Source organism: Dama dama, chromosome 20 (assembly GCF_033118175.1).
Source record: "Dama dama isolate Ldn47 chromosome 20, ASM3311817v1, whole genome shotgun sequence".
Taxonomy (NCBI): domain Eukaryota; kingdom Metazoa; phylum Chordata; class Mammalia; order Artiodactyla; family Cervidae; genus Dama; species Dama dama.
Window position 1 is genome coordinate 28544699 of NC_083700.1, and position 20591 is coordinate 28565289.

Consider the following 20591-nt stretch of genomic DNA (forward strand, 5'->3'; position numbering starts at 1 on the left):
CACTCCCCACCCCATCATCCACACCATCCCCACACCATAGAAGAGGGAAAAAAGAGAAAACCCCACACCTTTTTGTCCCTTAAAGCAAAATCAACCTCACCATTAAATCTCTTTGACAGACTTCGGCTCTTAACACAGATGTTTTTGTTAGATCTTGAGTAGCGCGTGGGTGTTGCTTTCCCTTAAATCCTTAAAGAATGTCTTTTTGGAATACAGTGACCCGGAATTAATAGCAAGTGATGACAAAAGCCATAGGGATACCAGTGCTGGCTCAGAATGGACCTCCTTGTGTAACAGCTTATGTAACACCCGGTTCCTCCCCCTCCCCAGTTAGTCATGGCTGCCCCGGGCCTCTGCACCGTTGGTTACCACCACAGGGCGTCAGCTCTTAGGCAATTCCTCTTTAGTTTCAAGGGAACCACTGTTCATCCCTGTACTTTCTGGGACCACAGCTCTGAACTCGAAAAGAATGGCATTTGGTTTTCTACAGAGCGTTGCACATTCCAAGCCTCTCGAATCATTTCACAAAAGGAGATGTGAGCTCAGCAGCTCTGCCGGTGAACACAGCAACCATTCTGCCCTGACCAGACTGCATAGCCATGTTAATCAAGAGAGCACACAGCTCCCAGCCTATAGGCTGGCTCCCCATGCTTTCTATTGGACACAGGGTGAGCTCGCTTGCTGGGTACCCTCCCAGCATTAGCACTGAAAATCTGAATCCTGGGAAACCCCTCCACCCTGGACAAACCAGGATGGCAGGTCACCTGCTGACAGGTAACCAACCAGGCAGTTCCCAGAACCTCAGAAACCATCAGACACACCCAGGACGGAGAGACAGCCCTCAGGCTAATGCTTCAATCGAAATAGCAATTACAGTTTATGAGCTGATCGGGGACAGACTAACAGGTTGGCCCCTGATTCTGAGTACCTGTGTGCTTTACATGGTTTCCATCAACTGCCTGGTCTATCAAAATCAGTTCAATTAAATCCATGCATCCCAGGACACTGAACATGATCTGCTGACATTTGCTTCCGCCCTGGCAAACACAGTTCAGGGATGGTGAGTATGGAATTAAATTTCCCACCTTCCATTCTGACTGCTCTCTGGCCCTGACTGGATCTCATCTGCCAGAGAGGATTTTTCCTCTCTATCTACCCTTTGATCACAAAAGGAGGTGGGTCCAGCCAGGCCTAGGTGCTGAGTTCCTGTCATTTCAACATTTAAGTTAAAACCACACATACACTCCCATGTCTTTTGCAGAGAACACACACACTTGTAGCTGGACGACCCATTGCTCCTCTAGGCTACTGTTCAACGAAACTATTGTCTTGCTTCTAATTGTTACAGGTTGCAAAGAAATTGTCCTTGAAGATGAATGAGGTTGACTTCTACGAGCCATTTATGGACGAGCCCATTGCCATCCCTGACAAACCCTACACAGAAGCGGAGCTCGTGGAGTTTGTGAAAGAGCACCAGAGGTGCCCCAGATGGCATGCAGAGAGTGGGAGCAGGGGTGATCCAGGGCCTGGGGGGATGCAGACAAGCCTCTCAGTCCCACCATTTCAGACCCCCAAGAGCAACCTGGAGTTAGCACCCCAGCAGAACTGAACTCAGCAGTGTGGCTTTGTTGGTCATTGATCAGTGGCTAAATTTTCTGAATATGGGTTTACCTTTGCAAACAAAGTTAGACCACCTCCCCGCAGTGAAGAAATCACCTCCTACAGTAAGATGTCACAAGTGAAATTCCACAATGATAATGATAGTGATTTAATGTTAGCATCCTAAAGTATGATGCCAGATGCTTTGGGAAGCTATTTTACCTAATCTTCAACATTATGGGGGATATAGCAAATTATATCCTAATTTTACAGATCAAGGAATTGGTTTCAGGGTAGTTAAGTAATGAAGCCAAGGGTGAACATTTTGTGCATAGAACTTCTGGGAGAGGAATATTTGATACCATTAGCACTAGCATGGATCAGCATACTTTTTTTGTAAGGGGCCAGAAAATAAATATTGCAGGCTTTGTGGGCCAGATGGTCTGTGCTGCAAGCACTCAATTCCGCCGTTGTAGTGAGCAAACAGTCATGGGCCATATGTAAACAAATGTGTGTGGCTGTGTCCCAACAGAAGTTTATTTATAAAAACAGGAGCCATTGGCTGGACTGGATCCACCAGCTGTATGTAGTCTGCTAACCTCGGCTCTTAAGGGAGAGACAATACCAGAACATGAACATGGTGGTGCGTTTACCACCTCATCCACCCACCCTCCCCTCCTCATGGTCACATAGGATCACTGAACGTGGAGCATCATGACTCCATCACGGGGTCGCCTTGGTCCCCACAAGGAAGCAGCATTCGGATGAATAAATACCAACAAGGCTAAGAGTATTTGCCAACATTGAAAAAGAAGTAAAACTATGAGCAAAAGATAGATCCAACCGGCTCCTCCAAACATCCCTCAAGGGCTTCTGATGGATCACCCTGGTGATAACACTACTGTGGCTCTGGGCTGTTTCCTCTCCTGGGTCTCCTGAATCTGGGCCTGCTCAGGGTTCTCAGGAATGTCCCCTGTCAGTGAGGAGGGAAAGGGCTTCCTGGCCTGGGCATAAGCTGACTCCGTTCCCTGTGACCCATTATCTGTGATAGACTTTATAATCTTGGGCTCAAACGGGCCTGTGAAAAGGCTTTAGGCTCAGCTGTGTGTGACACAACAGAGTCCATCTGCTCTGTTCCCTTAAGAGAGAAAACAAGTATGTAGAACTTGGGGAAGTGAACCAACATCTCATCCTACATTTCACTGTGCTGGGGCTTTGGTGTCAGCTGAGATAATCTCTATTCAAGGAAGCTTATCTTTTGTTCTTTTCCCAGACCCACTCTACGTCGCCTGCGCCCAGAAGATATGTTTGAAACATGGGTAAGAAAGTGGCAAACTCTTTCTGCCTTGTGGAGATGAGTACATTCCCCAGGAGGAGTACCCATTTGAGTTCCAAACCTCAAACCAAGTCTTACTTGCCTGGAGTGGATGTCTGGGGTGGTGGAGAATTTGACATGTTGACAGCATCACACTGGGTTACAACTCTGTTCCCCTGGGCTGGCCATTAGGCAAAATTACTCTATCTCTGAGCTCATTTCCTAGTGTGACTACTGGCTTTCATTCACTGGCCACCAGAAACCCAAGGTCACAGGTAGAAGAAGCTCAGACCATGCATTTCAGACTTGGGCTCAAGTTCAGAATCTGCCACCTATTAGCTTTGTATCCTACCTTAAATCACGTGGCCTTTCTGAGCTTTAGCTCCTGCATCTAAAATCAGGCTTATTGTAGGGACGAAAGGTATGAAGAACCCAGACACAGTAGGTACTCCATTAGTGCGTGGTAGCTGGTTTTGTAAATATCAACTCAAGGCACTGAAAAGTGCCAAGTCAGATTGTCCCTGAAGTCTATGTCACAGACAGTATGTCAGGTGGGTTAGCATTATAAAGAGGGCCTTGAAGATACACACCCCCACCCCACCCCAGCTTTATAGAAAATTCAGTAAACAGTAACAACTGAAGTCTGTGAAGCTTTTATCAAAGCATTTCATGTGCCCTTTTACTTGGATCTCTCAACAGTTCTGGAAAGTGATATAGAGCAAGTATTATTTTAGTTTCCTAGAGAAACTGACAATCACACAGATTAAATCAACCACTCAAAGATATATAACTAATAAGCATTAGATCTGGGGACTTAAATTTAGACCACCTGGAACCAAATCTCTTGTTTTCTCCAGTGTATATCCTAGAGTGGACCATGTCCCCGTAAGGCAACATTTTGGTGGAGAGGGAGAGAAGGGTTGGTGGTAGGGAGAAGGAGATTAACATGGAAGCATGTGTTTACTAATTCTCTAATTCCGAGTCTAAAGTGACAGATGAACAGAATCATGGAGTAACTTGACACTCTCTGTTTTACTGGCATGTAACGTCTTTGGATATCTGAAGGTAAAACAAACGTTTCACACCAAAGGCAAATAATTCAGTCTGGAGAAGTGGACTATTTAAGAGCAACACAGCACAATAGAAACATCTTTTCCTAACATTTAAACTTTTCAAAAATTTAACATCTAAGAGGTCTTGTTATTGGATTTTAAAATAACAAAAAGGATATAACAATGCTTTAAAAATAATATTCTTTTTTAAAAATATTCTCATCTTTCACTTAAAACAATTTCAGACTTATAAAAAACAGTGCAACAAATTCCATGACCTCTTTACCCAGATTCCCCAAACGTTAACGTTTGGCTTTATCACATTCTCTTGATACAGAATTTTTCTGAACTGTTTGAGAGTAAATAGCAGACCCAATTCCCTTTTGCTCCTAAACACTTCAGAAGTTGTATAAAAACAAGAACTTTCTCTTACATAATCAATGTGTGCATGTATGCAAAATCGCTTCGGTTGTATCCAACTCTTTGCAACCCTATGGACCTTAGCCCACCAGGTTTCCTCTGTCCATGGGATTCTCCAGGCACAAATACTGGAGTGGGCTGCCATGCCCTTCTCAGGGAATCTTCCCAACCTAGGAATCAAACCAGAGTCTCTTGCGTCTCCTGTATTGGCAGGCAGGTTCTTTACTACTAGTACCACCTGGGATGCCCACATAATCACAGTATGCTTATCCAAATCAGGAAGTTAATACTAATACAATTCCACATTTAAATTTACCAGTCGTCACTAATATCCTTTATAGCAAGAGAAAACATTTGTTTTTTCCTGGCGCAGGATCCAAACTTTGATCCAAGGCTTGTGTTTGACTGTTATGTCTTTTTAGTTGCCTTTAATCTGAAATAGGTTATTGGTATGTCTTTGTCTTTCATGAGACAAAGTACCATTTCAAATTGAGAGTGATTATTACTGTTCTGTTCAGCTATGCCTTTATCTTTAATTCTTATTTTGTTCATTCTTAAGAGATAAGTATCTAGGCCCCTGGAAGGGAAACACTGAAAAATTGTAGAACCCTTCTCTCAGGCCTTTCCTCACTGACAGAGCAGTATCACACCCAAAACCACACCATCATTGTAGGACAGTCCTGCCCCCTCCTTCTGATCATGGACACCTCTCAAATCACCCCCCTGCACACTGCTCTGAAGAAATGTTCTCTCTCCCATATCAGAGGTAGATATTCAGAAAGGAGGTTTGCCATCTGGCTTCACTGGAACCCATTCTCTACTTCCTTTTCACTTAATGAATAAGCTATAGCTTTTGCTATACTACAAAATAAAAGTGATGGCTCACACTTTCCACATTAGTATATATTCAGTTGCTTTCTAATTGGAAAAGGGCTGTGTATTGAATTCAACCAGGCAGAGAAAAGGACAACCAGAGGGGTTTAGTCCTTTCCAACACCCCATCATGGAATATCCATACGACATCCCCAGAAGCCCTAGCCAGCCCTTCATCCAAGTCTCCAACTAGGGAGAGAGGGCAGGACAGGCCACCCAGGGTTATCTTCGCATCCTGAAAGAGGAGCAGAAATCAGACAGTCAGAAGGACCTTGGGGAAGCCACTCGGTCCCTATCCCATCCACATGTACCCATTTTCAGGGCCTACTTGGCCACAGCAACTTACACCGCACAGGCTGGGGAAAGTGACCAATTGATGAACTTCAGAATCTTGATCTTCAACACCCACTTGCTTAGACATTGCAAAAGATTTAAATAAAATAGAAAAACTAGGTACGGCTAAAGCAACCATTGACTGGCTTCTCTCCCCAATTGTACAGGTTTTTACAGCAGCAAACCACAGAAATATGTAAATTATTATTCCCAAAATACTGGTATCTAGCAATATTTGCTGTGTGTAAATCAGACAGCTATTTATTTATTTACTTAGAATAGTCAAACAATGTCCAGACTCAATGCTGACTTGTCCCTCTGCTTTGAGACTCCACCTCCCCACCGGCCCTCCACCCTGGCCAGTTGTCAGCCACAGTCCTTAGCAAAGCCCACAGAAATTGGACTCAGCGGTTCTTTCTGAAAGAATCTTCCCTTGATTGCAATAGGAAAGTCGTTCCCAGAGGGGGCCAGAGATCTGCTCCAGTGAGCCCCTACATCACTGATTGCCCCTTAGGGAATCTGACAGTTGTAACTATTTTTCTTCTCTTTGCATCTCTTCATTCAACATGAGAGCAAACATTCAACAGAGACAGGAAGGAAACAGAGTTACATATGAACAATGGTAATATCTGATTGGTGGGTAACTGATGTTTTACTTCTCCTTGGTATCTCTAATATTTGCTAATTTTCTTCAAGAGGTATGTAAGGTTTTTATCACTATACTCTTTTTTTTTTTTCAGTGTTTACATTATTTTAATCATGCAATTATTACTGAGAACTGAGCCATGTATTACATAGCAATTATTTTTCCTTTTCTGCACCAATTTCTTATATTCCTTGGAGTTGAAAGGTTGTCTTTTTAATTTGTTTCAGATTCTTTGTACTTATCATGAGCAGTACCCCAAGTCCCACCAGGAGTCTGAACTGTCTCTCTCTGTGCTCAGTTTTGCATTCATGAACCATGTTCTGTCACCTTCTGTCTGCTCTTGCAGGGCCATCTTGGAAGTCCCTTCATTATCACCCCAGAATTTCCCTTCCCCTCTGTCTGGGATTGGGTCCCATTTCCTGCAGCCTATGGCTTCTTCTTTTATTTATTTTTTATTTATTTATTTTTTAAATCTTTTTTTTTTTATTAGTTGGAGGCCAATCACTTCACAACAAGTACCACGCAAATTCTCCAGCAACGCAGGAACATAGCCCTGAACATCAACATACACTATACTCTTTTTTTTAAAAAAAAAATTCAACAGACATTAAGCGGAACCTATTACATTGTGCTAATCACGTATTAAAAATAAGCATTGCTGTCCTGTCCTTAGGAATTCAGGGTTGAGTAGATGAAACAGTCCCAATAATAATAGAACACCAGCCCAGTATGTTTGCTGCTATGACAGAGGTACATACAACATGCTAGCAAATCTACACTAAGGTAGTCATCAAAGTAACTCCCAAATTTCCATTTCTTTGAGGGATCTGGTGCTCAGACACTTGGCCTAAAAGCCCCTCCTTGGCCTCTTTCAACTTAAGTAAGAGCCACTGACCAGCATTTGCAACATCTTCTGCAAAGCCTGTGGAGAGACAACAGACTAGCAGAGCCCATTCTCTCTCTTGTTGGTAATGGCAGAGAGGAAAATTTTTCCTCTACCCTCTTAGGTCTATTTCTTAGGGCCTGCAAATTAAACTGGTAAAAGACAGATTGGGAAAAGGAAAAAACACAGATTTAATTAGCTATTCACGCAAGGGAGAAACATGACTCAAGGAGGGACTTATACACCATCTTAATGGGGAATGGGGGTAGGGTGGGGGGCAGAGGAGCACTTCTGGGAGAACAAAATGACTTTTTTTGAATGATAAATGGACCTTTAGGAGAATAGATGGCAGATACGATAATTTTGTGATAATGTCTGTCTGAGTGATGACAACCACGTTCTTGGGAAGGCTCTGCTTTTAGGCAGATAAAGGATTTCAGGAATTCAGATGCCTTCAGCCAAAACAGTTTTATGTCACAGTGGCCTATTTGGGACCCCGTCATTGAGAAAGAAAAGGAATGGACTTTGGGGTCAGACAGAGCTGGCTTGAATCCCAGTTATGTCATGTACCATCTCCATGGCTTTGGTAAGTCACTCAATTCTTGAAGCATTAAATAGGAATCAGACTTTGAGATTCAGAAATAATGTATTTACAAAGTACCGATACATTGTGTGGCAAGTGGCAAATATTATTGTTGCCATTTTCACCATCATTATTATTTTAAGCCATAATCCCTTCCCTCAGAGAGCCTGCCACTGAGTTGAGAGAGATTTGTGCAATTAAAAAGGTTATTTTCAAGGCAATGTGATGACTAACTGTGTGATCTGCACAGCAAAGGCTGTGGGGTTCAGAGAACGCCCCTGGGGTGTTCTCAGGCCGGTGGATGGTCAGCTTGGCTCTTCCCCCACCTTGCACATTGGATTCACACTGAGTAACCCTGATTTACTGGCCTGACCATGGATTCTTGCTCTGTGAGCTTATTACTGAAGATACCTGGCACTGAGAAGCAACTGCCTTTTGCAGGTATTCAATACAGGTTTGTGTGCTGAATCTTTGCGATCCATAAAGAAAGAGGCTCTTTCTCTGGGTTATGGTTCTTTATCCAGGGGCCATCTCAGCCCCTGGGGAGTGACAGCCATATTAAGAACAGCTTCTTAGCAAATTAACATGGATTCTTAATTCTTAAACTAATTTCCAAATGCAGTGTAGAAGGGGACACAGAAATGAAGCCTTCTTCCTAGAGTTAACACTGCTTACTTCCAACTGATGACAAGAGACAGAGACACAGGGTAGCCTAATGAGCACTGATCAGGATATTCTGTCTGGCGGTAATAGCAAATGTAAAACAGTGAAAGCTCAGACTCCCCTTCTGGTTGCCGTCAGATTTGTGTAATAAACCTGTACTCACATATGCATGCACACACATATCTGTAAAATTCAATTCCCCAGAGTCTGACCATGGCAGTGCCCACTCTCTTGTTTTTAATAATAATATTTTCCATTTAATCTCTCTTAGACCATTTGGAGGTTTTTGTCCATTCCAAATTCAAAGGGGAAAAAAATTAGCATTTAGATAGGATTGCACCAGCATTAAAATCAACTGAAATGGAAACAGAGATCATGAGAGGTTTGAGATGCCTGGGGTTTTTTTTTTTCCCTAGGATGATTCTAATATGACATTCGGGGCACCCAGTGAATCCCTCTGCTGGTGTCAGTGACAATCATATTCACTTAGATTTGTCCCTGGTACCTCATTCTCACACAGCTTCCTCTCCAGGTCTCCTGAGGCTCACATTTCTCGTAAGAGGGGCCCCTCCAAGCTCCTGCTTCTCCTTCTGCAGGAATAATCAGTGCAGAGGAGACACAAAGTGCATATATAATCCTTTCTGCTCAGGACATAGAAACATGAGATGCACTTGGTTGCCCATGGATTTGAAACACTCTCTCTAGATTCTCTACCCCATCCCAGCCTCCACACATACTTTTACTGTCACACCCTAAACTTTCCCTAAGTCTAAATTCCAGAGTTCTCCTGCAGCTGCCCACTCTCAGGATCTATCCTGCTTTGGCAAGCAGAAAGGACCCCAAGGAAACAACTTGGAGGTCACACCCAGCAAAGCGTCCCCTACTGACCACACAGGTTCTGCTTCTTCAATGAGAGACGTCTGTAACAAAAGCACTTAGATTCTTGTGTGAACAAAACAGACCCACATCCTCACTTATCTCATAGAGTCTTGTCTGCTACCTGTTTGAGGACAGTTTCGGGATCTGTTAGCAGCATTTGCAAGTTTCTATAATCTGGTATATCGCTGATTATATTTGCTGGCGGTGAATTCTTGAAACAGACTGACACACGCACTCACGGAGCTGTGTCCAGAATGCTTTGTGGCTCTCAGAGCTCCTGGTGAACCAAACTCACATTCTTCCTCATTTTGCCTTTTACTGCTGCTCTCCTGGATCCTCCAGCCCACGGGAGTGAGGCCCTTTTCATGCTAATGTCTGTGTGTGGTTGGTGTTTTCCTGTGTTGCAAACCCATTGATTAAACTCCACACAGTCTTCCCTGCGGCTCATCGGTATTCCCTTTCTGAATGTGTGCCCCTGCGTCCACCCCACTCCACCGCCTCCCATTTCCATTCCAGCCTCTGAGTCTGTCCGGGACTCACTCCCTGGTATCTTTCCACCCAAGACAGTAACTTTGATTCTTCTCTCCCACAGGAAGATGATTTGAACGGAATCCATATTGTGGCCTTTGCGGAGAGGAGTGACCCAGGTAGGAACCCTACCCCTGTCCCCACTCTTATACATCTTAGACCAAAACTGACCTCTCTCCTTCGTTATCCCTCACCCTCTCATGCGTCATTTCCGGTATTCCGCAACCGCAAGGTATCGAGCGCCCCCTGGTGGTAGCCTATTAGGTATGACTCCACATTCAAGTATGCACACAGCTAAGAGAGTATGACCCTGGAGAAGGAAATGGCAACCCACTCCAGTATTCTTGCCTGGACAATCCCATGGACAGAGGAGCCTGGCAGGCTACAGTCCATGGGGTCGCAAAGAACCGGACACTACTGAGCGACTAAACACAGCAAAGGGATTATGCACCTCCTTCTGCCTAGCTGCCTGTCTATTAAGAAGCACAAAGGACTGAGGGGGAGGATATTAAAACATCCTAGCTTTAAGGATGTGTATGTGTATGTGGGGGCTGTGCTTAGTCGCTCAGTCGTGTCCAACTCTGTGACCCCAAAGACTGTAGCCCACCAGGCTTCTCTGTCCATGGGAATTCTCCAGGCAAGAATACTGGAGTGGTTTGCCATGCCCTCCTCCAGGGGATCTTCCCAACCCAGAGATCGAACCCTGGTCTCCTGCACTGTTGGCAGATTCTTTAACATCTGAGCCACCAGCAAAGCCCAAGAATACTGGAGTGGGTAGCCTATCCCTTCTCCAGGGGATCTTCCCGGCCCAGGAATAGAACCAGGGTCTCCGGCATTGCAGGAAGATTCTTTACCAGCTGAGCTACCAGGGAAGCCCCTGTGTATAGGGGGAGGGAGGTGAACTTTTGTTCACATTTAAACTTCATTTACCAATGTTGTGATCTAGCCTATGTGAATTACAACCCCACCTTAAAATAACAACTGTGTATCCTTTGGTCTGCAAAATATTGTCTATGCTTGGGAAACTTCATAGAAAATATTCTGCCAAATAATGAGAACTGGGCAAAACAAGCAGCTTGTTTCTAAAGTACAAAATGACCCTATAAATGGGTGTTAACCTGGTCAAGTTTTTTCTGGTCTCACTCTTTTTAACACCAGTGGAGAGTGAAGTGCAGGAAAAACTAATTTTGCAGGTGGTAAAATTCTGTATTCCTTCAGCAGTGCTCTGTGAATAAAGTTTCTCAAAGGGAAGGGTAAGCGGTGATTCTGAAGTATGTTTTGGAAGACCTGGGACAATCTAGAACGCAACCAGAGAAGGCAGGGAACTTCCGTTAGGATGGCTAAGCAGCCAGGCTTTGGGCTATGAGGTACCTGGGCAGGGTTTCCCAACCTGACTGACAACGCCACCAACTCACCTGGGACTGACTGAAACAAGCTCTGAGCCACGTGCTGATGCCCTGTGGGGTTTGGGAACCGCTCTTCCGGGTAAGACACATTTGTATAGTATTTGCCTCAGCCTCTCATATATATTCATTCATAGAGACATAAGGAAGTAGAGGGTCAGAGAAGTTCAACAAACTGCCAAAGGGCTAGTGGGAGGCAACAAAGAGGGGACAGTTGTCCCATTCATCAATATATACCTGGTTCTTGTCCGTGCCTTGACACAGAGTAGGTGCTTCATAAGTACCTGTGGGCAGATGATTAGATATGCTGATGACTGAGACCGAGCCCAACTCTTCACTGTCTGACCAGCATTTTGTTTGTTTGTTTGGTAAAACACTATCAGCCTCCACAGTTTCTTACAAACTGAAACCCAAATGTTTTTCTCATGCAATCTTTAAAATTGAGGTATAATCCACATACCATAAAATACATCGTTCTTTAAATATTTATGTCTTTGGCTACCCTAGGTCTTAGTTGTGACATGCAAACTCTTAGTGGCAGCATGTGGGATCTAGTTCCCTGACCGGGGACGGAACCCACCCTCTGCACTGGGAGCACTGAGTCTTAGCCACTGGGCCACCATGGAAGTCCCTAAGGCTCACCTTTTCTAAGTGCAATTCAGCAGTTTTACTATATTCACAAAGTTGTGCAAACCTCACCACTATCTAATTCCAGAACACTTTCATCATCTCAGAAAAATCTCATCTCAATTAGCAGCCACTCCTATTCCCTTTTCCTCCACCCGCTGGCAACAACTCAATGTACTTTCTGTCTCTGTGGATTTGACTGTTCTGGATAGTTCATGTAAATGAAATCATGTAATATGTAGCCTTTTGTACCTAGCATCTTTCACTTACCATAATGTTTTCCATATTCATCTGTGTGTGGTATGTATCAATAATTCATTCCTTTTTAGGGTCAAATAATATTCCTTTGTATGAAAAACAAATTTATGCTCCAAATTATCTGAAAACTTCCTCCCCCTTTTTTTCATTAATTTTTTGGAATGTTCACCGATGTCCCAGTTTTCCCATCATTGACTTGCAGATTTGGGAAAACTCTTCAAGAAAACGTAATCTGTGTCCAAAAAAAATATCAATACGTTTCCAGCTTTTTCCCACAATTCTGGCTACCCCCAGCCCCTGGAGAAGAAGATAGCAAAGAAGCCAGTTGCCCAAGGTTTACAAGCTATAATCAAACAGAATGGGATCCCTGGTGTTGTGCGAACAGAGATGAAATGGCCATCAGCAGCAGCCTGCTGGCGAGACTCCAGGGGGCTTCCTTCCCCACCCCCTGCCCCCCTCCCAAGATTGTGGGGAGGCCTGTCTGGCTCTCTGGAACAATGGAACAAAGAGGCCTTGGAGAAGTTGCAGGAACCTGTTTGACCGAGATTGCTGCTGTAATGAATCAAGCTCCTGAAACTACTTCCACCTCCTCCCTGCGCAAATATCCCTGGGCCCGAAGCCGTGTCTTGCCCCACAGGAGCCCATGCTGGGGCTTGTTACTGGGAAGCTGGAAGAAACGCTGGGGGTGGAGGTGGGGGAGGGAGGACGAGCTCACAGCATCTTTCCTCAGGGAGGGGGTGGAGGCACTAGCCTGCTCAGGGCTGGGAAAGAGAAAGGCTGTTCCGTGAAAGTCCCTGACTAGTCAGTCATTACTGCAGGTCACTGATGTGTAACCAGGGCAGGGGGGCCTGATTGCAGGACTAGGAATTTCATTCCTACCCAGACAGTACTTCCTGGTATACCTTGCTCTTGCTAACAAGCTCTGCGTGGCCCACTGTACCAACCAAACCCCTACCCACTCAACAGAGAAAATAATACAGCTCTCTTAAAGAGCTAAGAGTCTGGAGGAAGTGTGCTGTGAGCTTTATGGAGGTGGTCCTATTTGGTCCTTAAAGCTACCCTGTGATGTATGCATGGTGATGATCCTCCCGGCATCAGATAAGAAAAGTGATTCTTAAGGGTTAAATGACTTGCCCAAATCACTTGCTGTATTCAAGCCAAGATTCAAATTCTGGCAGGCTTTCTTGACCTCTGACCACATAGTGATTCTGATGAAGATGAGGATGATGGTGACTTATTGTATTCTTAGATGAAGTAACCCCATGTGAGAGGTACTACTTTTATTCCCATTTTACAACTGATGAAGCTGAGGAGGCCCAGAGCAGCTGATTGGCTGGGGAGCCCTGGGGCTGGAATCAAACTGAGCGCTGACTGGGTGCCAAGCCCCGCCCCGAACCACAAAGCCCCGCCCCTCAGAATGACGACCCTGTGGCGTCTGAGTGACCGTTTAGCCTGCCCTCCTTCCTCTCCGCTGTCCTTCACCACCCTCTGCACCTCCAACATTTGAAAAAACCCAAAGAAGTTCCGTGAAGCACTCAAGATGGCACGGTTAGAGGCAGTGCAGGCACAGGAGCTTAGATTTCTGGTGGCTCCTTTGGGCACTGTCCACCCGACCACACGACCTCCCTGGGGTCGCCCGAGCCAGCTGCAGGCTCTGAGCAAGGCATGGGGGAGGTGGGAGCCAAGAGAGCAAGACAAAGAAGTGGGGGTGAGGAGAAAGGAGCCACCTGGAAGCTTGAGAGCCCGATCAATGAAGAGAAGTCAAACTTCCTCCCCACTGATGCTACCAGATTTGCAATCTACGATTATTCGGCGGCAGCAGTAACACAGGTCTCTCCGAGTGACCTGGCCTCTCAAGGACTCTCCCAGCGGTTCTGACAGCCCCAGTAGAGGGCTTGTGTTCAGGGGCTGCAGACCCTGCCTGCTCTCTGGCCCTGAGCACAACTGCTGGATCTCTTCTGCGGTGAGCTCTCCTCCCTGTTGCGACTGCAGGCAGGCCTGGCTGGAAAGGACCTTTACAGCTCTCTGGTCTTGCCCAGAGCCCTGTGGTGCTGCCCGGCTTCCTCTTCCACAGCCTCCTCTCAGCTCTTGCGCTCAGAATGCAGCCAGATCTACTATTTGACACGTGTGAAAATGAACCATCTCCCCTGCCGCCCCCAGAGGTGTCTGCATCAGCCTGACATCTTCTTTAGAGCACTGGATGAAAGGGTCACAAAGTGGCATTTCTACGTGAGCTCATGCTGGATAGATATCCTCCAAGGGCACCGGGGACATTAGCACTAACAAGCTGGAGATGCACTGAGGCTGCTGTCTGAGCATATGGAATACAACCAGTGAGGGGCCCCGAGTGCAAGAGCCCAAGCCCTTGTTCCAACTGAGTTTCAACAGCCTTAGGTTCTTGTAAAATGTCTTTGACACTAGTTGCCTCAAATAGGAACACTGACTGCTTAATTGAGCTTCCAAATTCAAATTTGATCAAATTTAAAATGCAGTTCTTGTTAAATATAGTCCCAAGCACTTAAACATCTGCACATTTCATCTTCACGGCAGGCCTGTGCTTATAGGTAGTCATCGTTGTTCAGTCACTAAACCATGTGTCTGACTCTTTGCGACCCCATGGACTGTAGCCCACCAGGCTCCTCTGTCCAAGGAATTTCCCTGGCAAGACTACTGGAGTGGGTTGCCATTTCCTTCTCCAGGGGATCTTCCCAACCCAGGGATTGAACTCCTGTCTCCTGCATTGCAGGCGGATTCTTTACCACTGAGCCACCAGGGAAGCCCTTGTAAGCAAGAGGTACTGTCATTATCATCTTCCCTGATATGCAGTTAGGGAAACAAAGGTATGGAGAAGTTAAGTAGCATCCCTCAGTCACGTGACTAATCAGTGGTAGAACTGGGGTTCCAACCCAGGCAGTCCAGCCTCAAGTCCTGGACTGTAACCTCCACCTCTGCTCCTGTATCGTTTGCCTTTCCCACCAGTTCCAGGACCCAAGAGCCTGAGCTTCCCAGACAGCACTAGTACTAAAGGACCCACCTGCCAATGCAGGAGACATAAGAGATGAGGGTTCGATCCCTGGGTCTGGAAGATCCTCTGGAGAAGGGCATGGCAACCCACTCTAGTATTCTTGCCTGGGAAATCCCCTGGAGAGAGGAGCCTGACAGACTAGAGTTGCAAAGAGGCGGACATGACTGAAGTGACTTAGTATGCATGCACATACGCAAGAGCTGGGAGACAGAGAAGGGAGCGCTGTGGTAAGGAGTGATGGGGTGTTCTAACGTCTCAGGGGCCAGCTCAGGACTGCAGGGCCCATATCATGTCCCCCATCTCTCTCTAACAGGTGACTGAGTGACACCTTGTCAGGGACGTGCTCTCAACTTTGTCTCCCACGGCTCCCAAAGGGCCCAGGTTCAGATGCCATGCGGCTGCTTAGGTACTGAGTGGGCCTTTCTGAAAGGAGACCTCTCAGGTGACTGCCCTCCACACCTTTGTGTCCCAGCATCTGGCCCTGGGTCTGATACATGTGGGCACACAGAATATACCCACCCAATGACACCAGGAGCCCTCCTAGTAACGAAGGATAAACATAGTGAAGAATACTTGACATGAATTAAATGCTGATGGAGTGGGAAAGAAAGAAGACAGGGAAAATCTTTGCAGTCTCTTCTGCAAGTGCCTGGCATGATAACAATAGTATCATTATTATCAACAAGCCCCCAAGGTCATGGGGGAGCTTTTTTCTCCATTGTCAGTTGAGGAGATAGAAGCCCCAGAGAGGTTAAGTGGCCTGTGCAGGGTCTTCTAAGTCTAGACACAACCTGCAAGCCACATGATGCCTGCTTATCTGTGGCACCTCCCTCAGAAGCAATAGTCACAGGACTTGGCCATCCAGCCCGGTTCCCCAAGCCTAGGCCTGTCTCCAGGAGTGAGACTCCGAGTCCCATAACTGCACCTGGGGTAGCAGTGTGGGGGCGGCGGGGGTGTCTCTCAGTGTATTTATGGGATGAGTGCCGCCAGCCCCTGAGGATGGGTCAGGAGGACAGTGTGAGGGCCTGGTGGGCAGCGTGCAGAGGGCCTGGACCTGTTACTGCGGGGCCCTTGCTGGGTCTGAGACACACGTGTGTCTGCCAGACAGGCCCTGGCTTCTGGCATGGTTGAGACTGGCCTGGAACTGGTCCCCCAGGGCTTGTGCAGCCTCATTCCCACCAGGCCCTCCCTGACTGGGAAGGAGGAAAGCATAATCATCATCCTCTCCTCCCACAAAGATGTGATTCCCAGAGGCCTCCTGCTCGCCGTGGGAAACCTGGCTCAGCCTGAGCCCTCCGCTCTGGGTCGTGGGATCTCAGGGTCCAGCCTCGTCTGGCACAGAAGGAATCAGAGCTCTCACTGCACTGGGCTCAGTCATGTCCTACTCTTTGTGACCCCATGGACTGTAGCCCAGCAGGCTCCTCTGTCCATGGGGTTTCCCAGGCAAGAATACTGGAGTGGGTTTCCATTTCCTCCTCCAGGGGGTCTTCCCGATCCAGGGATCAAACCTGCATCTAGTTTATTGGGTTATTTATTTATTTATTTTTAATTGAAGGATAATTGCTTTATAATATTGGTTTGGTTTCTGCCATACATCAACATGAATTAGCCATGGGTGTACATATGTCCGGGGTTTCCCAGATGGCGCTAGTGGTAAAGAACCCACCTGCCAATGCAGGAGATGTAAGAGATGAGGGTTGGATCCTGGGTTGGGAAGATTCCCCTGGAGAAGGAAATGGCAGTCCACTCCAGTATTCTTGCCTGGAGAATCCCATGGACAGAGGAGCCTGGCGGGCTACAGTCCATGGGGTTGTAAAGAGTTGCACACGACTGAAGCGACTTAGCCCGCACATACGTGTGTACATATGTCATCTGTTACAGGGCCCCAGTTTGAGTTTCCTGAGTCAGACAGCAAATTTCCATTGGCTGCCTATTTTACATGGGCTTCGCTGGTAGCTCAGACAGTAGGTAAAGAGTCTGCCTGCAATGCAGGAGACTGGGTTCACTCCCTGGGTCAGAAAGATACCCTGGAGAAGGGAATGGCAACCCACTCCAGTATTCTTGCCTGGAGAATCCCATGGACAGAGGAACGTGCTGGGCTACCGTCCATGGGGTTGCAAGGAGTTGGACCCGACTGAGCAACTAACATACACACATATGTATTTTACATATGGTAGTGTTTATGCTTCCATGCTACTCTCTCCATTCGTCTCACCCTCTCTGTCCTCCCCCTCGCCTGTGTCCATAAGTCTGATCTCTATGTCTGCATCTCCATTGCTTGCATTCTTTAGCACTGGCCCCTCTTCTTTATTTGGATCCAGCTCTGAGATTCCAGGCACACTCAGGGAAATCACTGACAGCCAACTGAACAGGCTGTGGCTCAGCTGCAGGCTAGAAAGAGGGGAACGGGCCCATGACTCCTGGTGAGAGGGAGGCAAAGGCCAGCAAAGGCCAGCCCATCAGCCCCCAGGCCCACCCTTGTGTCTCCCGCTGTCCATGCCCTCGCTTCCCTCCCGTGGATGCTTTCACTCCTGGTGCTCGAGTCTCAAGCACAGACTTGAGCAAAAAGATCCAGCAGTTTGGGTCAGTGTGTGGAGACCACACGCTGTGAGCTGTGGAAACAGAACCCGAGGTGTAGACCAGAGACCTGAGTTAGAATCCTGGCTCTGCCACTTGCTGGTGTGAGATGCTGGGCAAGTCAGGGACTCTCCCTGTGTCTGAATTTCATCCTCTTTAAAATGGAGATAATAACATCTTCCTACCCTCCATCAGGACTACATACAAAGATTAAATGCAGAAGTACTTAATAGCCAGTAGCCAGTAAACGCTCGAGAAATACTGGTAAAACCAAGGTTGGGCAACATGATCACAGGCTTCCTGCACGTAAAGAACAATGCCCTGTGTGCATAAAGGAAGAAGTTGGTAGATGGACTTCTTGAGAAAAAAGGAAATTTCAGTTTGATGAAAGAAAACAACTTTTGGCTGTCTGGGTTATTGATTCTGTACTAGACCTTTAGGGAGGCCAGAGGGTCTCAGCGCTGGAAATATTCAAGAGAGAAGACAGACAAATGTTCTGGGTGGAGCCTGCCTGGATATGTGGAATGTTTGGGAATCCCTTCTGGCTTTGAGAATGGCGGCTTCTCCAACTAATGACCACAGAGAATAGCTCTCTACTTTCAATGGTGAAATAACTGCTAGTGTACAAATCTCAAAATAATAATATTTCCTCATTTTTCTTAATCTACCCTTTAAAAAAGAATTACAGGCTGTTCTTTTTGAGAAATACATGGTCACAATCTTAAAAGGCCTCAAAGCTGGGTATATCATTGATAAGAAAATGGTCATTAATTTCAAACTCATTCATTCATTGGTATAGTTGTGACTGTGAGCTAGTCTTGTGCTTAACATTGAATTACAAAAGTGAAATATGGCTCCCAACACTTGCCTTCCTGGTCAAAAAGGGAGGGTCCACAGTGGATGTGTCCCTTTTCCAGGATACCTGTTTTACAAAGAAACAGAAGTGGTCCCTAAGTAGAAACTGAACTTGTAAGTTACAATTTTAGTGACTGAAGACATATGAGGCCAGTGTGGCTGTCTTACTTCTGCTTTCACAGATGAATGAGAATTCATTCCAACAAGGATTCAAGGCTGGGGGTTAACAGAGGTAAACAGGGCTTGCGAGCCTTGGATCAGGAATATCAAAATTAGCTTAATGACTTTAAAACAAAGTAAGTAAGCCTTGCTTTAATCCTGTACTGAGGCAAGGTTCTCACAGTCATACCAGCTGCTATAGCCACCCCTGCAGCCTTCAATCACTGAATCAGCAACAGCGACCAGAAGGAATCACTCTACGATATACCACCTCCTGGTGTAATTGCATAGGAAAATGTCTTCTCTGCCACACGGGGCCAAAACTGTATCTAGCCCACCCTTGTGCCCAGATCCTTGCACTTAAGACATATGCATTGGATAAACAGATGAATGGCCAGGTTCCTTGTATTCAGGCAGAAGAGTGTCTGAGAATTTCAGAAGAATAATAGCTAAGCCTTACTTTGTGTCAGGCACCATCTAAGTGTTATAGACACTAACTCATTTAACTAACATTCAGTCCACAAAATCGGTACTATTGTTATCATCCCCCTTTTACAGACGAGAAACCAAGACATTAAATGACTTGCCCTAAGTCACACTCCAAACGGCAGACCCAGGATTTGGACCATTTGCCCCAAGTGTCCACATGTTTAAGAATCAAGCTGGGCTGACTCCCTGAAGAACAGGTTCTGTTCTTGGAAATATTCAGGGATGCAGAGGGAGTAGGCCCTTTACAGAATACATCATCCGGGATGTAAAAAACTGCCCTTGACTCTGGATGAAACATTCCAACATTAATGGCAACTCATTTATTAATTTATTGAGGCATGTTTTTTGAGCTTTCCTTGCTCCTCCATAGGCACAAAGAATATTCTCCTCACAAAAAAATGTTCTGTATTCTTAAAAACAAGCATTAAACCACAATTTTGACTTATCCTGTTTATGTAAAAACTCCAGATCATTTGATTTTTCTTGCAGGATCCAATTTTTGTTCCTTCAATCTTTCTATCTCCAAACCTGCTCTGAAACAGAAATGTCCCTGTATGTACATTCCTATTTATAAATCGTGATATGTGGGTTTTCCATCCGAAACAAGCAGCGCCATCTCGTGCGTTCGGCTTCTGTTCAGATCTCTGTCCTCTACACTCGTACCTAGACCTGCGTCTGCCTTCCCTTACGTCAGTCAGTCTTTTGTACCTCAGCTTTACTTTCTACATGAATTCCTGACTGTATTGTTGAATTTCATCCTCTTTGTGAATTTCTGATTTGTCACATGTGATCCTCACTTTCCAGAGTGCTGGCAGCCGCACCTTATTTGTAGCCATCCATCTCTCGTCGGCTGCTGAAAGTGGTGACTGATGCTCTTGAGGAAAACCCCCGGTGCAGTCTGTGTATTTGATGATACATAAACCCACAGCTAACCCAGATGGCACCATAGTTCCCTGTCCTGCGACAGCGACATGCCCAGAGAAGGCAGACGCATGGTGTCCAGGTAGCAGCAGCCAATGGCACTCCGGAGAGACTTTCTCAGCCACACCTACGGGCTGCCGGAGGAATAGCCCCACCTCCACTCCCACCCTTACAGTGATAGATGATAAACTCTGAAGCACAAAACCCCATCCATCTCTGTCAAACAATCTAATTTGTCATATAATTCAGAGGATAGATGGAAAAATCACCCACACCACCCAGATCTCTGCAGGATAGGGCTGCAGGCCATAAAGACCCTCTTCTTTGCTGGAGGTAGTTCTGCCTTCCAGGTAACAAGGGCTGAGGGGTCCACTCTGAATCTTTATTATGATTTAGCCACACTTAAAGAGACTACACCGGCTCAAAGCAGAGCTGCTAAGAATAGTGTGCATTTTCCCTAGAGTGTATTAGGGATGAGGAAGTGAAGGGAAAAACCTTTCTCA

General features: G+C 46.1%; 1 protein-coding gene across 1 annotated transcript in view; it reads left to right on the top strand.

The window, feature by feature from the left end:
• Positions 1-20591, top strand: part of CASQ2 (calsequestrin 2) — a 73938-nt gene that overhangs the window by 46587 nt on the left and 6760 nt on the right. Inside the window, exons 6-8 of the mRNA XM_061121074.1 lie at positions 1349-1479; positions 2873-2918; positions 9839-9893. Coding sequence (XP_060977057.1) covers positions 1349-1479; positions 2873-2918; positions 9839-9893 — 232 coding nt within the window. The remainder of the gene's footprint in view (positions 1-1348; positions 1480-2872; positions 2919-9838; positions 9894-20591) is intronic.